This window comes from Ascaphus truei, unplaced genomic scaffold (assembly GCF_040206685.1).
Source record: "Ascaphus truei isolate aAscTru1 unplaced genomic scaffold, aAscTru1.hap1 HAP1_SCAFFOLD_400, whole genome shotgun sequence".
Lineage (NCBI taxonomy): Eukaryota > Metazoa > Chordata > Amphibia > Anura > Ascaphidae > Ascaphus > Ascaphus truei.
In genome coordinates this window covers 208,890-228,884 of record NW_027456731.1, presented here as the reverse complement: position 1 = coordinate 228,884, position 19,995 = coordinate 208,890, and the positions used below count along the sequence as shown (strand labels likewise).

The 19,995-nt window shown below is 44.5% G+C and overlaps 1 protein-coding gene across 1 annotated transcript; it reads left to right on the top strand.

Moving 5' to 3' along the window:
• Positions 1 to 1,006: 1,006 nt before the first annotated feature.
• LOC142483943 (uncharacterized) lies at positions 1,007 to 19,677 on the top strand. Its single transcript, XM_075583860.1, has 4 exons — positions 1,007 to 1,055; positions 14,242 to 14,262; positions 16,477 to 16,590; positions 16,999 to 19,677. The coding sequence occupies exon 4, from the start codon at positions 17,067 to 17,069 to the stop codon at positions 18,570 to 18,572; it is 1,506 nt and encodes a 501-aa protein (XP_075439975.1). The 5' UTR covers positions 1,007 to 1,055; positions 14,242 to 14,262; positions 16,477 to 16,590; positions 16,999 to 17,066; the 3' UTR covers positions 18,573 to 19,677.
• The last annotated feature ends 318 nt before the right edge of the window (positions 19,678 to 19,995 follow it).

The window sequence follows — 19,995 nt, the reverse complement described above, 5'->3', positions numbered from 1 at the left end:
CCCAGCTTTAGGTTAGTGACTGTATATACCTCCAAGCTTTAGGTTAGTGACTGTATATAGCTCCCAGCTTTAGGTTAGTGACTGTATATACCTCCCATCTTTAGGTTAGGGACTGTATATTCCTCCCAGCTTTAGGTTAGTGACTGTATATACCTCTCAGCTTTAGGTTAGTGACTGTATATACCTCTCAGCTTTAGATTAGTGACTGTATATACCTCCCAGATTTGGATTAGTGACTGTACATACCTCCCAGCTTTAGGTTAGTGACTGTATATACCTCCCAGCTTTAGGTTATTGACTGTATATACCTCCCAGCTTTAGGTTAGTGACTGTATATACTATATACCTCCCAGCTTTAGGTTAGTAACTGGATATACCTCCCAGCTTTAGGTTAGTGACTGTATATACTATATACCTCCCAGCTTTATGTTAGTGACTGTATATACTTCCCAGCTTTAGATAAGTGACTGTATATACCTCCCGGCTTTAGGTTAGTGGCTGTATATACTATATACCTCCCAGCTTTAGGTTAGTGGCTGTATATACTATATACCTCCCAGCTTTAGGTTAGTGACTGTATATACCTCCCAGCTTTAGGTTAGTGACTGTATATACTATATACCTCCCAGCTTTAGATGAGTGGCTGTATATACTATATACCTCCCAGCTTTAGGTTAGTGACTGTATATACTGTATATACCTCCCAGCTTTAGGTTAGTGGCTGTATATACTATATACCTCCCAGCTTTAGATTAGTGACTGTATATACTATATACCTCCCAGCTTTAGGTTAGTGACTGTATATACTATATACCTCCCAGCTTTAGGTTAGTGGCTGTATATACTATATACCTCCCAGCTTGCTCTCTGATCTGAAGTCCGGTCAGCATGTGAGCAGAGATCTCATAACTTCCCCCCAGATGTGCAATGAATGAGACTGAGCCGCCGGACTGGGGCTGTCACTGCTGTGATTGTGTTACCGGGGGGGAGACATTACCACGGGGACCGGAAGTGAGCGGAGCAGGCAGGAAGTGCCCCACCGGAGTTATCACTGGGTGAGTCTCTGTAACAGGAATAATAATATAATATGTTGTGGGAGCCGGTTACACGTGGGATGAGGTGGGGGGGCAGTGGGAGCTGGTCACGTGGGATGAGTTGGGGGGGGCAGTGGGAGCCGGTCACAGTGGGATGAGGTGGGGGGGCAGTGGGAGCTGGTCATGTGGGATGAGTTGGGGGGGACAGTGGGAGCCAGTCACACGTGGGATGAGGTGGGGGGGGACAGTGGGAGCCGGTCACACATGGGATGAGGTGGGGGGGGGGACAGTGGGAGCCGGTCACACGTGGAATGAGGGGGGACACTGGGAGCCGGTCACACGTGGGATGAGGGGGGGGCAGTGGGAGCCGGTCACAGGTGAGATGAGCAGGGTTGCAGCAGCAGCAGAAATACATTGCCACAAGTTGCATACACACATTATATATATATATATATATATATACACATACATATATACAGTGTTCGACAAATCACCCAAAAATCTACTCGCCCAACCAAAAAATCTACTCGCCACCTAGTCCCGCCCCCAACCCCGCCCCTTGTCCTGCCCCCAACCCCGCCCCTAGTCCTGCCTCCACCCCTAGTCCCGCCCCCAACCCCACTTTAAAATAAAATATATAAATAAAATACATTTAATAAATTCCTAGTCAGAACAACATTCGTTTTTGACATAAATGTATTTATTGTATTACATTATATGACAATTAGTCTGTGTGTGTGTGTGTGTGTGTGTGTGTGTGTGTGTGTGTGTGTGTGTCTGTGTGTGTGTGTGTGTGTATTGGATCTAGAAATAAAAGCCAGATGTGAATGACTAGTTTCCTGAACCCCTTAACCAGTGTCTGGACGTCCCCGCTTCTCAATATTTAAAGCAGCAATCCCGCCTGGGATCTTACCTGATCCGCAGTCCCTCAATGTCCAGGTACCCTCATTCCCGCAATGTTATACATTGGAGGGGAGGCGTTCCTTACCTGTGTTCTGGGTTAGGGGGGGTTCCGATGTCTTCCGTGTGAAGCTTGAGTCAGATCTGGAAGAAAGCAGTATAGGTTATTTCGGTGTTGTATAGGGCAGTTAAGATATATAGGGTAAATAAGATATCCAGATCCAGAGTGAGAGACAGAGAGAGAGTGGGTGAGAGAGACAGAGAGAGTGTGGGGGAGAGAGACAGAGAGTGTGGGGGAGAGAGACAGAGAGAGTGTGGGGGAGAGAGACACAGAGAGTTGTGGGGAGAGAGACAGAGAGAGTGTGGGGGAGAGAGACAGAAGCGGGAACCCGAGGGACATCCCTGCTCCCATCTCCTGCCCCGCGGGCTGTCACGCGCTGACAGGGGGAAGCGGGAACCCGAGGGACATCCCCGCTCCCATCTCCTGCCCCGCTGGCTGTCACGTGCTGACGGGGAAGCGGGAACCCGAGGGACATCCCCGCTCCCATCTCCTGCCCCGCGGGCTGTCACGCAGTGACAGGGGGAAGCGGGAACCCAAGGGACATCCCCGCTCCCATCTCCTGCCCCGCGGGCTGTCACGCGGTGACAGGGGGAAGCGGGAAGCCGAGGGACATCCCCGCTCCCATCTCCTGCCCCGCGGGCTGTCACGCGGTGACAGTGGGAAGCAGGGAACTGAGGCACTGTCACGGGGGGAACGCCGGGGATAGGAGAACACCTCCGCTACCACCTCCATAACTGCGTGCAGCGGGAGTGCCGGGGACAGGGGGTAAGGCACAGATAATACTGTGTCCTCCATGGGAAAAAAAATGGCCGCTCGTTGGGGGCGGGCTCATATAGAGCCTGGCCGCTCTCCCACAAAGCCTGGGAGCGCGCGCCAATCAGCTGTCAGGTAGGTGGAGTTTTTTGTTTTTTTTTCAGCGCGAGCAGGGAACATTTCAACGCGAGCAGGGAAATTTAAAAAGCAAACACTTGTGCTGCTTGGGCCAATATTTACTCGCCCGGAGGTTAAATCCACACACCCCGGGCGTGGAAATGTATATGATTGTCGAACACTGCATATATACACACATACTGTATATATATATATATATACACACACACACACATATACACACATATATTGTCACATTAACTTGTGATAGGATATAATATACACACATAACTGGGTTGAATTGAATACGACTCAGATATAATAAAGAGAGTTTATTCCTTAGATAGGTGAACACACAAGATAATACAAATAACAGACAAGAAATAACACTTACTTAGGGGGTGGGGTGATGAAGCAATCAGGTACAGGATTGGCAATTCATACAGCAATCAGGCATCAAGTAGTTGGTAAAATCGAAGACTCTGAGCATAGGACTGACACTGGTTTATATGTGATTCCAGTCCTATACATTGTCATTGAGTGCCAGTCATTGGAGGACAATTATCTGCACCCAATCTCTACTGTGGGAACAGTGATAGATCATGCCCCCCAGCTAGTTGGCACATGCGTACTTCTGGCCCTGGGGGTCTCATTTCTTTAGCCCCACACAAAAGTCAGGCGCCTACATGTCTACCAGACCTGGATCTGGTCAGGAAACCCTTTGTCTGTAAGTGTGAATTACAGCACTTACAGTCCACTCAAGCCCTGCGTTTCTCCGCCCTAATGTATACAGCCAGAGTGGCTGAGCCTTTGATCAGGGGGTCTGTTGTAGACAATGGGTCGCCCCCCTGAGCATTTACATTAAACAGAGTCAGAAACCTTCGCGGGCTTTTATCCCCGCTTCGAAATACAATACATTTTTCAATATCAATATATATTAAAATAATCCGTTCGGCTGGGCCGAGCGGGCTGAAACTTGCCAGACCCTCATGCCGGAGGGGACTCTCCATGGTGGCCAAGTTTCAGCTCGCTGCGACCCACCGGACCGGAGATACAAAATTACAGTTTAAAAACCCTTTTGGAACATGAGGCTTTTTTCCGCCATGCAAGTCAATGGCAGAAACCAAAACTTTGCAATTACCCTGAGTCTGTTCTGTTGCCCCGAGAGGGTCGGTATTTGCCATGCAATCCTGCCGGAACTAGGACTACATGGTGGCCGAATCTCAACCCTCTAGGTTGAACAGAACCGGAGTTATGGGCTCTGGGTTTCTGCTCATTCTGGCAGCCGTTTTTTCTCGCGGCACTTCCCTCCGCCATTAGAGTCAATGGCGCGACCCTCGTGGCGAGCGCGACCCTTTACGGGGGTCCTTAATTCTCGGACCCGGTGGTGGTCGAGTGTGGGAGTTCCTAGGGTCTAGCGGCAAAAATTATTTTATTCCTGGGTGCCCTAGAACCTAAGTTTCCCACGCCAAGTGAACTTGACTCAGTATGATCAAAGCTCTTTTTTAGATATTGTATCCGCTTCTGCGGTTTGGATGGTTGCCAACCCGCTCCTGGAGGACGGCATCGAGGAATCCCCATTGAAATGTGTACACATATACACACACACAAAATATACACACAATATATATATATATATATATATATATATATATATATATATATATATATATATATATATATATATATATTATACAGTGGTCGACAAATCACCAAAAAATCTACTCGCCGAACAAAAGAATCTACTCGCCACCTAGTACCACACGTGTGCTGCTTGGGCCAATAGGAGCTCGCCACGATGTTAAATCCACTCGCCCGGGGCGTGCAAATGTATAGGTTTGTCGAGCTTGTGGTGCCGGCAGCACAGCTGTGACTAGCAGAGGCAGACAGAGGGCTTTTGGGGCATGCAGCCACACACTGCTGAATCAATCTCTCCTGTGTCGGGCGTGCAAATGTATAGGTTTGTCGAGCACTGTATATATATATATATCTTCCAGTGCACCTTAGTAATAAATAAACAGACTTGAAGCAGGGGAACATGCACTTGAAGCAGCAGCCCGAGCAGGATGACAGGGACAAACCCATAGCCTGGAGAAAGGGATGCCAAACCCAAAGAGAGAGAGGGGGAAGAGAGAGAGAGGGGGGGGGAGACAGAGAGGGGGGGAAGAGAGAGAGGGGGTAAGAGAAGAGGGGGGGAGAGGAGAGGGGGGGGAGGAGAGAGAGAGGAGGGATAGGAGAGAGGTGGAGAGGGGAAGGGGGAGGAGAGAGAATGGAGAAGGGGGAGAGAGATAGGAGGGAAGGGGAGAGAATGAAAGGTCACACACACACAGAGACAGACACATACACACACAGAGAGACACACACATACACAGAGAGAGAAAAACACACAGAGACAGACACGGGATGGGGGTGCCTTGTGGTGCCGGCAGCACAGCTGTGAGTAGCAGAGGCAGACAGAGGGCGTTTGGCAGCAGCCACACACTGCTGAATCAATCTCTCCTGTGTCGGGGCAGTAATTCCAGCAAGGGGGGTGGGGGGGAAGCACGGGGCATGCAGCTGAACATACACTGCTCCTTTGGGGACCGGCACATGAAGCAAGCTAGGGGGGAGCGCTGGGCATGCAGCCGATCATACACTGCTCCTTTGTGGACCGGCACTTGGAGGGAGGGGGAGGTTTGATGGCAGAGTCGCGGGGCATGCAGCTGGACACATTGCTCCTTCTGTGTGGGGTCCGGCGGAGCAAGCGGGGGGCAAAAGGTGGCAGAAACGCAGGGCAAATGCTGAAAGCTGCTGTGGTTTCTTCTGCAGCGCCCCATGGCTGTTTTTTTGTGTGTTTTTTTCAGTACATCGATTCTAAGACGCTGTCCCTATTTCAGCCACGTGAAAAGGGAAAAAAAGTGCGTCTTAGAATCGAGGAAATACTGTAGTTTGTGTTGTACGTGATAAGAGTGAGTGAAGGAAAGATTAAAATTATTGGTGTTGAGTGCTGAAATAAATTTGTGCAATGTGGTGATGTCACCTTCCCAAATGAGTAATAGGTCATCAATATAACGCTTGTAAAATAAAATGTGCTCCCTATACTTGTTCAGTTCTCCAAATACGTGGAACAGTTCCCACCACCCCATGAAGAGGTTAGCGTAGGATGAGGCAAAACTGGTGCCCATTGCTGTTCCACGTGTTTGAAGATAATGGAAACTCACAGGAACAGAGTTCCATGGTCTGGTGCTATCCGGGGGATGTCCAGACTCCTTAAAGGCAGAGCGCCAGTAACCACAAAGACAGCCTTATTGAGAGCGGAAGTGAAAAGCAGCACTAAATACAAAGTAAGAGTTCTTTAGTTAAATTCTTTGGCCAAAGGATTCTAAGCCTGCTACCACGTCACGGTAAACCCTCTTCAGCAGGTCCTAAACTACCTGCAATGGTTTTCTATACCTCTCTAATGGGGGGAGAAATGTCCCAATATCCGGGTAGCAAAAAGAGGACAAGCAGGGGTCAGTGTGTAAGTCCAGACAGGACAATACATGCAATAACAGGAACAAAAGGGGACAGGCAGGCATCCAGGAGAGGAACATCCAGGGTGCAAGGCACTAGAAAGTGGGCGCTGGCCGCGTCCAGGGCCTCATAGCGCCCCTCCCTTCAAGAGGGACCTCTGGACGATCCAAGGTGGGGGGCGGTGTTCCCTACCTCTGTGGGTCCATTGCATGTCTACCGTGGAGGCCTCCTACACGCGCAGAGTGCGCAGACGCTAAGGTGGAAAGACTCGCACATCCAGCCTCTGAACAGCTGATTTACCGTTGAGGCGTCCAACATGCAGCGCGTGCAGACGCTAAGGCTGCGGCCCCAGTGCCTCCGCTGCACACTCGCCCACAAGGCTGGCGGCGTGCTGCCGATTCCCCGGTCTGCAGTGAGCTGCAGGGGGAAAGACCGGGGGGGCGTGGCGGGGGAGTGACGGGGCGCGGCTGTGACGTCACCCGGCAGGTTCGCCCTCATTGGCTGAACCGCCGGGGGGCGCGAGCTAGCGCTTCGTCGCGAGTCCTGCTCTCAATTCTATTGCGAGCCGGAGAAACTCCCGGCGCAGTGCTGCGACCCCCCCTCGCAGTGGGCCCGGCGCCATTGAGGGGAGGGCTCTCGTCCCTGCAGCGACCGCCACAGCGATCAAAATAACACACAATAACGCCTGGCCAAATGAGACGCGGCTTAAATATTGCAATAATACTAAGAACGTGATTACAATTAATTGAAGGGACACCTCCCTGGGAATAGGAGCATGTTCCCAACAATGAAACCTAATATGATGCTATTGGATCACTTTTATCATGTTCACAATAGTGATCCACGTGCTTTGCACTTTTCAACTATTGACCGGGGCGGAGCTATTCAGAGGGGGCGGAGCTATACGGAGCCCTCCCTGCTCTCATGGCACATTGTGTGTGTCACAGATGCACCGTGACACCGTTGTAAACCCCCACACCCCCCCCCCCCCGCTTTGTCCCATCCTAAAACTCAGTTGTACAGTTATTAGGCAAATAATGCTTATATAACACCCCCCCCCCCCCCAGATAAAGGAGAAGGGGGTGTCACACCAGAAATATAACACTCCCATTTGTGTTACTGTATGTGTAAGTAGAGATATACTTGTGGGTGTGCAGCAGGTTACCTTGTTCTTCTCAGAAGGTTTGTGCAGGCTCTTGGCAAGGAGTACAATGAAAGAAAAGGGCGCCAGGAACGTATAAAACGTTATTAACAGATGACTTCTTCCCTGAGAGTTGCGCACACAGCGTTCCCCAAACAGGCTCATACTTTTCCTGTGTTCATTGTCATGGATAAGGCCTGGCTCAGCCTGGGTACATGTGGCCACTTTCAATGGGACTCGGCAGGGTGCCTGTAATGGTGAGGGGGTAACCAGGCTCACTAATAAAGGTTAAGCCCACTTGGTTGCCCCTGAGCTGTGTTTGGGGGCCCTAGAGGGTCAGCTCTTGGACCTGCCTGTTGTACATGTACTGCTATGCAATGTATGTAAAATGTGCAACCATAAAGATAAGGGGGCACAGGGGGCAAGGTATCCCCAGAACAGTACCGGGATGCCAAGTGCATGCCCAGATAACCCTAACCCTGGTATGAGGAGTTCAGGGGGGTACTCCAGTCAGGTATAAGACGGTGAGGCTTTTATTGAAAGTCTATGTTTGCATAGTGTACGGGTTGTGGCTAGTGGGGTAACACAGCTCAGGTTTTCACTCTATCTCTCACACCAATAGACATAGGACATTTTAATAAGAAAATGTATAAAGTATATTTTATTAAAGCTGGTATGTTTAACAATATGTTATACTTATACATTGTAACATAAGCTGGGTCCTTTTACTGCAGGACTCCACAGGGGGCCGATGGGCCACCAGGGTGTGGTGCCAGTAAGTCTGTCCTAAGTCCATAGATAAAAGTGACACTTGTTGCCAGGAGTGTGAACAGCTATCGGTGCAGGATGGCTCAGTTAAGTGTCCCAAGTCCTGGGCTGATTACAGGCTCTTCCAGCCAGTAATCACCTCCCTAGACTGAGAGGCACCTGGCCTCTGCATGACAAGAAGGCAATATGGCGATTTTCACACCGGCCCCTTTGCTTTGTTGAAGCTCAGGTGCCAGGCATCGCAAGATTGGCAAACATGTGAATGGCTAGCAGTAAAGTGCACACGCTTGTGGGTTGGCAGTAATGCTGTGGGACTGGCTTTGCAAATGTTATAAAAAAGTTAGTAGCCAGCCCAGGAAAGGGATCCCAAGACATATCCAAGTTGTGACTCTGTGGACGGACGTTCACAGAGGTACACAATTAGGAGGCTTTATAACGTGAAATTATAATAGGCTTTATTCTGCCTGTTCAGGAAAATTATCCAAACACAGGGGGGGGAACAAAGCTTCCATTCACTTAGGAGTAATTCTAGTGAAAACACTATGCAACCAATTCACATCTCCCTAGTCAAGCATTTCTCCCCAGCCCCAAACATAGCATGAAAATAAGCAGATATAAGCAGTCTCTTAATAATGAAAGTCTTATCTGTTTATCAGCTGTAGAGTAAGCTTCTCTGCTCTCCTGGAACCTCACTGAGCGTGCACAGAAAATCAGCATCCAGGTTTAGAAGTCTTATTTGGGCCTTGTGTCTTGAAAGCAGCTCTGCTAACTTTGGCAGAGCTCGAAACAAGTGTGTCTCCAAGTTCAGCTCAGGTGTCAGCTAAAGAGTTCTCACTTCCTGTTTCAAAAGACAGGCTTTCTAAGCCATCTAATTCAGGCAGGTGGTGTTTAGTAATTAACTACAAGAGGTTAACCACCACACTGCTGGATTAAAGACACATTACTGAACAGGGATAAGTCCCCTGTTACATACCTCCCCTGTTTGTGGGAAGCTCGGGCTTACCACGGCCAAAGCCCATCCTTCCACTCTCATTCGAGATCTTTCTGTGACTTGAATGAGAGTGGATGGAGGAAGAGAACCTTCTGTCCCGCTGGGATTGGAGCCCTTTCTCCAGTTTATTTTTGTCCCCTCCCGAAGGTGCTTGAGATCAGCACTCCTCAATCTTATTGCTTGGGCGGTCTTGAGATTTCTGTTGCGTCGGACACTCCTCTTTTTGTAGACAAAGTGTATGGCAACAGTTGTAGAGCAGTTAGGACTAGTCCTTGAAGTTTTCTGCTCTTGAAGCGGTCTTTCTGCAGCTTCTCCACACCACGGAGTCACCAGTTCAGCTTCTTCAGCTAAGGATTCTGCACTTCTACCTCTTTTTGTTGCCTGTTGGGCAGCTGTAGGTTTGGCTAGTTCTTTCTTTGGTGGCTCAAACTTCGTATTTTTGTTTTGAAGTTGCGTGGAGTCCCCAACTCTCACTGTACCCTTGTCCTCATGGGCATTAGTTACTGTGGGATACTGGTGCTTGGGCAGTGCCAATACCTTTTTCCGTATTGGAGGAATCTGTATCAGAGTCTCCTTCATATTCTGTAGCTCTGTAATTTTTGTCGTCAAGGTTGCCGCTGCGTCTGTTTTCTCCTTGGGGTACTGACTCAAGGGAATGGAACAGTCTCTCTGTCTCTCCAGCTCTTGCTCCAGTTTCTGAGCCTTCTCATGCTCCCTCTCATACAGAGTCACCTGGTATCGAAGCTCCGCCTCCAATGATGCTCTGAAGACCTGCAGCGTGGCCTTTAGCTCCTCATACTGCTCTGTGGGGACGTACTGGGTATTCAGACGTTCCTGCAGCGCTTGTACCTCTTTAACAGCCTGCAGCTTTTCTTCCTGCAGCGTTTGCTGCTTCTCCTCAGCATACTGGAGGTGTGTACACAGACCTTGCAGTTGGTTCTGCAGTCGGTGCTCTGCTTCAAACATTTCCTCTTTCAAAAGTTTATTTATTTCTTTAAGAGCCTGCAGCTCTTCATTCTTTCCCTTGACGTATTCTATCAACTCAGAATTTTCTTTTTTTAATCTTAAATTTTCTCTTTTTTCAGTCTCTGTACTATTCAGGCCTTCCTTGCAGTCCACCTTCCATTTTTGCACATCTGCTTGGAGGCGGGCTGTCTCCTGGCGTGAGACTTCCATCTCCAGGTTTAAGTTCTGAAGCTCCTTCTGAGAGACTTTGAGATCTAAGTTAAGATGTAGGATAGTTTTCCTTGAAATGTCCAGCTCTTCAGTGAGACTGTGTAGTTCCTTTCTGGAAACTTCCAGGTCTGTGCGGCAGCTGTTGGTCTCATGATGTGAGGCATCAAGTGCTCTGCGGAGTGTCTGAACCTCTTTCTGAGATACGTCCACTTCTATCCGGACACTGTTGATCTCCTGTTGTGAGGCATTCAGCTCTATGCGAAGAGTGTGAACCTCTTGCTGGAAGACTGTCATCTGCTTCAGTGCCTCCTCATACTTCCGCTTTAGCGTAGCCACCATTTTATCAGATTGGCTCTGCTTTTCATCCATGGCGGAAATAGTAACCTTTGCAGTATCTAGCTCAGTCTTGAGATCGTCCAATTCTGTCCTGGCTAAAGAGTAAATTGTGAGCACATCTTTTTGTAGCCTCACGTTATTTTTCAGTAGCTCCGCGTAACCATCTTTCTTTTGATTCAATTGTTCACGGAGTAAATCACAGTCACGCCTGGCAATTTTCAGTGCGTCTTCAGGGCTGGTTAAGGGATCGTCACTCACTGGTTCCGGCTCCACTTCCCTGGGATGGTTGGTTGAGGGTTCCTCACTGTTGGCACCGGACAGACACTTCTTTGGGGTACACGACTTCTGCCTTGGGCCCTCTGGATATTCAGTTGGGACGAATTCTCCATTTTCTCTAGCCTGTCGGTCCTCCTTTTTCTCCACAGGATCTGCGGACGTGTCTGTTACTTCCACGGTAAGTGAAGAACCGCTTTTCTTTTTCTTCCTTTTTGATTTGGATGACACCGTCCCTTCAGGGATACTGGGGTCACCATCTTCATTTGAAGTTTTAGCAGCGTCACTGGATCCACCCGGCTTTTCTTGCAACTGTAATAACTGACGGAAATATTCGGTGATCCACTGCTCCCGCTCTGTCTCCTGCTGATCATATTCGTCATCAAAGGGAGCGGTCTTTTCTGTTCGTGCCGAGTTCAGGCACCCCCACCATTCTTGGGGTGTTTTGTGGGTGTGACTCGGTTCGGGTTCCCCGTAAGAGATGTCTTCCTCTTTATTGGACTGGAAGGGCCACTCTTCAGTGGGGTAGGGTTCATTACAGGAACGCTGCATCTTGTCCTCCATTTTTAGGCTATCAGGTGTAATTTTCTTCCTGACCTCAGGAGGCGCTATTGCAGCTGTTGCCACTGTATTTGCTAGAACCCCCAAATGTGATAGTCCTACAGATGGGCATATTTTGCTTGTAGAGGTCATGGCTCTCACAGGCATCTCTGTAAATTGTTCTTTCTTGGGTAATTTTTTTTTTTTTTTCAATATCAGCAGTACTGTGCATGCATTTTCTCTTATCAGATATACAAGATTGTGCAGTTGCTAGGTAAAAAAAAGTCTATTTGCTATACACCATTTATTTGCTAGGTGAATCCCTCCGCTTCAGCAACAGAATTTGGTTTTCTGCCTGAGTTCAGTAATTTTCAGTCTCATCTTTGGGTATTATGGCATTCACACTTCACACTTTGGGTGTCTGTTTTGCTCCCAAGATAATAGGCATACTTTTTTACTTGCAGAAAAAAAAACATTCTTTGCAGTGGACTCAACACTCAGCAATTGGCTTTGAAAAAACTTTTTCTTTATAGGGCAATTTTACACTCAGCATTTGTTTGCTAAAAATACCCCTGCTTCAGCACAGTCTTTGTATCAATTTTCACACTTTTCTGCATATACTCCATTCACAGCTGGTAGCCCTATGCGGTGTGGCAACCTTTATTTGCAAAATCAGTACCACTCGTGGGTCACCATCTGTTTTCACTGCTTCAGCAAAACTTTTGAAAACAAGAAAAACCTATCCCTTTTTAAGGGCTGACTCACTTCTTGAACCCTGACTATGGCTAGAAGGCAAAATCCCTATTTCAATGACCGTATTACACTTTGTGATAGGTAATTAAAGGTTTACCTGCTTCAGCAGTCTCTTGGGATTGGGGAAAAGAGTCAATCTGTGGTTTTGTAAGTTTCAGTGGTGTGTGTCTCTTTAAATCTGATCTCTGCTGCATGAGGGTTTTTTTTTTTTTTTTTCAAGTTGTTTAGACTGTTTGTAGGCAAAAAAGCATAACAAAAAATTTCACATAAAAACTCCGGTCCTTTTTAACTACAAGGACACCTCTTGTCCCACTTCTGACGACCATATGTGGACGGACGTTCACAGAGGTACACAATTAGGAGGCTATATAACGTGAAATTATAATAGGCTTTATTCTGCCTGTTCCTTTTCATCAGGAAAATTATCCAAACACAGGGGGGGGAACAAAGCTTCCATTCACTTGGGAGTAATTCTAGTGAAAACACTATGCAACCAATTCACATCTCCCTAGTCAAGCATTTCTCCCCAGCCCCAAACATAGCATGAAAATAAGCAGATATAAGCAGTCTCTTAATAATGAAAGTCTTATCTGTTTATCAGCTGTAGAGTAAGCTTCTCTGCTCTCCTGGAACCGCACTGAGCGTGCACAGAAAATCAGCATCCAGGTGTAGAAGTCTTATTTGGGCCTTGTGTCTTGAAAGCAGCTCTGCTAACTTTGGCAGAGCTCAAAACAAGTGTGTCTCCAAGTTCAGCTCAGGTGTCAGCTAAAGAGTTCTCACTTCCTGTTTCAAAAGACAGGCTTTCTAAGCTATCTAATTCAGGCAGGTGGTGTTTAGTAATTAACTACAAGAGGTTAACCACCACACTGCTGGATTAAAGACACATTACTGAACAGGGATAAGTCCCCTGTTACAGACTCCAAGCCCAAAGAAACCTTGCGGAGCTAGCAAGGAAGCGGCTGCAGGACGGCAGAGCAGAATATTTTCTAAGTCCTACCTTCAGCACCATTTCCAATGGGCTTGTTAAAGACTTTATTTCGGTCAAGGAAGTTTAGTTTTTCAGCCCAAAACCCCAGTAAGTGTGTTTTCTTCTATATTATTGTAATTCACTGTGTGTATGTCTGTTTCCAAGAAATAAACGCAATTTCTTTAACATTTTTATTTTGCTCAATGATATGATCCCAGGATAAAAGGTATAAGTACCTGGTCTCCCGTGACAGTGCCCTGACGTTTGAGGAAGCCCACCCTATCACCCTAACATAGCTTCTGCTCCCCCATATGGAAAACAGCTGGGAACCTATCCCTTCTGGCAGCTATGGGTTGATACTCTAAGGCAGGGGTGCGCAAACCTTGCCCCCTGCACCCCCTGCCTGCTCTCCACCCCCCGCCCTCTTACCTTGTCTCCAGAGTCAAATGACCCCCCCCCATCTTGTCTCACTGTAGCACTCAGCTGTACAGTTATTGTGCAAAAAATCCTTACATATCCTGTATGTCCTGAATCATTAGGTAAGAATAGCATTAATTGTCACAATGTTATCCTCTCCCTCACACAACTGACACTATTAATGCATCAAGAGCAGGAAATATAATAATCACAGAGTATAATATAACAAGTTTATCAAAGTGACAAAATAGCAAAAAATAACCTTATTTATAGCATCCTAAAGAACTGAGCAGACCCTGGGAAACAAGTCTTTTGGGAGGGAAACCCCTGAGAAGCTGCAGTCAGGGGGCAGAGCTAAGTGTGGCCAATTCCAATGTTCTGATTGGTCAGGGATCTTTACCAGACAGAGGAGGTGGAGGAGGGACCAGGACACAGCAGGTCATGGTATAAAAGGCAGGAGCTGATACAGTTCTTATCAGTGTTTGTGATCATCTTTGTACAACATGTCCCTTTGTCTTCCAGCTCATGAACCAGCTATAGATGGTGAGTATTTAGCTAAATCTATATCACTTTATACAATTCATACTTTGATGTTGTATTTATATTGAGATTTATTTCACACGACTTGTTTGTTAGAATATATTTAAATTAACTTGTACTAATTACGTTTACTTGTTCATTTTTATATGTTTGATTCATGTTAATTTTCCTGCAGTACAATATAGTTTCAATGTTATATTCACATATTTTGTTGTAAATGAAATATTAATCAGTGTTTACTCAGAGATCTTATTTGTACAACATATAATAACATGATTTTGGAGAAACATTTGAAACTTCCAAACATATTGACTTAATTGGTAGAAGAATCAACAGATAAAAAAGCTAGGTTGATGGATAATTATTTCAGTCAATTTTAATGGCCTTTAGGTAATCAATAATTGACAATGCTTTCCTACTATAATCTCCCAGCAAGTACAAGATGATGGGTGTTTCACATAAATAAATGAACGGGATAATTTTATCAGCAATGTACAAATTAGCATCAAGAAGGCAAAAAGAGAAGACAAAAGTGCACAGAAATTGTGCCGTTTTATATTTGTTATATTTCTATTCATTTTTCTCTGTAAACTGTGTTTTCATGTTTTATGTACAACTTACAACGGATCATTATGTAGTAATTATAAGCTTTTATACAGACTGATTCTGTTGTTGATACTACTTTATATTTTAGCCTCACATTATAACTGTTTAGTAACATACTGTAGAAGATACTCCCCTAATAGTAGGACAGATAATGTAATATAGCATGGAATACACTAGTGTTCTGATTGCAGGGTCTGAGTGATGCCACAAGACACTTTATTGAACAGTAAGAGGCTCTCTGAAATGACAGAGGCTGCTCTGATGATTTTGTTCCTCCTGACAAACAACAACGATTGGAGTATTCTCTGTTTTTGGCAGTTGAGTTTGATAAAGTTGCAATTTACTTCTCTTTCTGCCTTAAGTTTTGTCTTCAGCAAGTGAAATGGATGCTCAATCGGGTTGAGATCAGGTGATTGACTCGGCCATTGCAGAATCTTTGCCTTAAAAAACTCCTGGGTTGCTTTCGCAGTATGTTTTGGGTCATTGTCCATCTGTAAAGTGAAGCGCCGTCCAAACAACTTTGCTGAATTTGGCTGAATCTGAGCAGACAATATATCCCTATACACTTCAGAATTCACCCAGCTGCTTCTGTCTTCTGTCACATCATCAATAAACACAAGTGACCCAGTTCCATTGTAAGCCATGCATGTCCATGCCATCACACTGCCTCCACCGTGTTTTACAGGTGATGTGGTATGCTTCGGATCATGAGCCATTCCAAGCCTTCTCCATACTTTTTTCTTCCCATCATTCTGGTACAGGTTGATTTTAGTTTCATCTGTCCAAAGAATGCTGTTCCAGAACTGGGCTGGCTTTTTAGATATTGTTTGGCAAAGTCTAATCTGGCCTTTCTATTCTTGAGGCTTATGAATGGTTTGCACCTTGTGGTGAACCCTCTGTATTTGCTCTCGTGAAGTCTTCTCTTTATGATAGACTTGGATAATGATATGCCTACCTCCTGGAGAGTGTTCTTCACTGGGCTGGATGTTGTGAAGGGGTTTTTCTTAACGATGAAAAGGATCCTACGATCATCCACCACTGCTGTCTTCCATTGACGTCTAGGCCTTTTTGTGTTGCAGAGCTCACCAGTGCGTTCTTTTTTTCTCAGAATGTACCAAACTGTTGATTTGGCCACTTCTAATGTTCCTGCTATCTCTCTGATGGATTTTTTTTTTTTTGCAGCCTAAGGATGCCCTGTTTCACTTGCATTGAGAGCTCCTTTGACCGCATGTTATGGGGTTCACAGCAATCTTCCAAATGCGAATGCCACACCTGGAATCAACTCCAGACCTTTTACCTGCTTAATTGATGATGAAATAACGAAGGAATAGACCACACCTGTCCATGAAATAACTTTTGAGTCAATTGTCCAATTACTTTTGGTCCCTTGAAATAGAGGGGGCTTCATATTAAAGAGACGTAATTCCTAAACCCTTTCTCCAATTTGGATGTGATACCCTCAAATTAAAGCTGATAGACTGCACTTTAAGCCCATATTCATTATTTAACTGTAACTTGAATTTATTTTGGTACACAGCCGAAATAACAAAACTTGTATCAGTGTCCAATTTTTCCGGACCTAACTGCACGTGTCTCCCCTGATATATACAGGACATGTCAATGTGACGCCTGAGATTGTATCAATGATTGAGCACGGAGAAGAGCCATATATAAGGGGTCACCAGCAGTAATAGGAGAAGGAAAGTCCTACAGATAACAACACTGGTGAGTAATAAACACTTTTGTGGTGGGTGCTCTAGGAACAATCATTATAACATTTCATAAAAAAGGAAACTTGATCACAAATTAGTATATCTATCAATAATTTCTATTGTCCTTTTGTAACGTTACCTTTCCCATAATAAAGTGGAAATGTATGTGGTACACACGCTTCCTGATTTTATAAATATATATATATCTCTCTGGGAGGCAATATCCTTACAAATTAAGTTTATTGCAATTTTGAATGCTTTACTGCACTTCTAATTGGAAACATTTACTGAATACCTGATTTGTTACACATCTTACCTTGTGTATCCTGTCTGTTTACAGTCTTAAACTAAATCTGACGTTTGAGAATCATTTTTTGTGTCCGATGTTAATGCATTTCTTTACTCAAAATTTTTTCCCTAGCTGATGGATTCATAAGCAGGAATTCCCCTGAAGGATGTCACATTTTGCTCTGTTCACCAGATTGTGTAATGGAAGATACCAGTGTTACCCAAATGTATCACGGAGCAAATCACATTAGTCAGGATATACCAAACCAGAGTCAGAGAGAAGCCGTGAGAATTATGGTTAAGGAATCAACCTCACAGGAAGAAGGAAATCTCCCAGACTCCCACATGTTTACCCTCAGAGAACATACAGATACAGAATATGCATCTACTCCTATTATAAAGTGTAACAAAGGAAACGTGAATGCAGGGAACGTTCACAAGAACTTTTCAGTAAAAGAAAAACCATTTGTATGTTCTGAATGTGGGAAATGTTTCACATGTAACTCTGCTCTTGTTACACATCAGAGAAGTCACACAGGAGAAAGACCCTTTGTATGTTCTGAATGTGGGAAATGTTTTACCAAGAATGTAGATCTTGTTAGACATCAGAGAGCTCACACAGGAGAAAGACCATTTGTTTGTTCTGAATGTGGGAAATGTTTTACCCAGAGCTCAGATCTCGTTACACATCAGAGAGTTCACACAGGAGAAAGACCATTTGTATGTTCTGAATGTGGGAAATGTTTTGCAGATAACTCTAATCTCATTGCACATCAGAGAATACACACAGGAGAAAGACCATTTGTATGTTCTGAATGTGGGAAATGTTTTACCCGTAACTCTGCTCTTGTTACACATCAGAGAGTTCACACAGGAGTAAGACCATTTGTATGTTCTGAATGTGGGAAATGGTTTACCCACAACTCTGCTCTTGTTACACATCAGAAAAATCACACAGGAGAAAGACCATTTGTATGTTCTGAATGTGGGAAATGTTTCACATGTAACTCTGCTCTTGTTACACATCAGAGAATTCACACAGGAGAAAGACCATTTGTATGTTCTGAATGTGGGAAATGGTTTACCCAGAACTCTGCTCTTGTTACACATCAGAAAAATCACACAGGAGAAAGACCATTTGTATGTTCTGAATGTGGGAAATGTTTCACATGTAACTCTGCTCTTGTTACACATCAGAGAAGTCACACAGGAGAAAAACCATTTGTATGTTCTGAATGTGGGAAATGTTTTACCCAGAACTCAGATCTCGTTACACATCAGAGAGTTCACACAGGAGAAAGACCATTTGTATGTTCTGAATGTGGGAAATGTTTTACCCAGAACTCAGATCTCGTTGCACATCAGAGAGTTCACACAGGAGAAAGACCATTTGTATGTTCTGAATGTGGGAAATATTTTGCAGATAACTCTAATCTCATTGCTCATCAGAGAATACACACAGGAGAAAAACCATTTGTATGTTCTGAATGTGGGAAATGTTTTACCCGTAACTCTCATCTTGTTACACATCAGAGAGTTCACACAGGAGAAAGACCATTTTTGTGTTCTGAATGTGGGAAATGTTTTGCAGATAAATCTTCTCTTGTTAAACATCAGAGATTTCACACAAGAGAAAAAACAAGACCACCGGAACAATCTATCGGAGACTCTCACAGCCACCACCAGTCCAAATTCTTTCAAAACTAAAACTGTCTCACATTTTAATCTGGTCTGTAACTGTTACATATGCCTATAATATATATTATTTTTAACTGTGCATGCAATGTCTTGTATATAATGTATACCCTGTTCACTTATGTAACTATGTATTTGTAACCATATATTATTTGTCATCATAACTCTGTGCCCAGGACATACTTGAAAATGAGAGGTAACTCGTTATCGTTAAATCAGATAGCGCTTGTTGGTTATATATGTTCTAATTCTTCATCGTCGGTTTATAAAATATATATATTTTTTTATCATTGATCATATATATTTTTGGGGGGTATTTGTTTTTATCCTTGTTCTTATTTTGTTTGAATTGCTATCTCAATAAGTTTATATATATATATATATATATAGATATAAATATATATATATATATATATACATATATATATATATATATATATATGTTGGTGTTATGTTTTTAATTGACTAAGATAATAAGATGTTCATTTTTGAATAAATGGTTTTAACATATATTGCTGTTATATGCAGTGGCAGTGATGTATTGGCCTCGAGGTTGCCCATGCGGGCCCATTGTCCCCAAATACAAAGGGATGGGATCTGTATTGGGCACCATCGCTGGTTTTTCATTTTGCCCTTCAGCATGGCGGCTAAGAGGTTAATATTCACGATTTGCTACTTGTATTTTACAACATAGGTGGCACTCACACATTTGTCCTGAGCGTCACGCCAGCACCACAGCTCTTGCTGTGTTTGTCTCGCAAGACGCACACAGCGGGTTTGTGACGTCACTTCTGGTTCTGGTAACCATCGGTTCCTCGTTTGTATAAATCAGACGAGATTACAAGCAGAAGGATATACTCTTTGACAAAGGGAATCTATGCCCGAAACATGTCAGAGTTTTTCGTTTACCCTACTATGTTTTTGGATGTCTCTTATGTCTACCCCTAAATAAATTGTTTTTACATCATATCTGGGTGTGTCGTGCCCCTATTTTTCTATCTATGAATGCTGTGCTCCACATCCCTCCATCGAGGATTCTACTATTAAACGAGACAAACACTCTATCTTACGCTCCACTACGGGGAATTTTTATGATATAGTTTTAACCTTTACTGTGATTTATTATGTTCTGATGTAAATAAAATGTTATTATTTTTGTTCTAATATTTCTGATCCCTAATGGTCATTAGACTGACCAACAGAACAAATTCACTAACGGGCCATTGCTGTCTGAAATAAATTATTCTAGCATTGAGTGCAATTATGTAGGGAATCTTTTGACTCTTCTTGTCAAGTCTGTGTTCTAACTTCTTTAAAGGATAATTTTTTATAAATCGTTTATAATATACGTCTAGTTTATTTTCATAAATTTGCTTTGAAAATGGGTGTCATCAGGTTCTTCCTAACACCCTGGTCTGCAGTACCAATGCACAAC

Excerpts from the sequence above, each read along its gene's own strand:
- LOC142483943 (XM_075583860.1), top strand. The coding sequence starts at position 17,067 with ATGGAAGATACCAGTGTTACCCAAATGTATCACGGAGCAAATCACATT.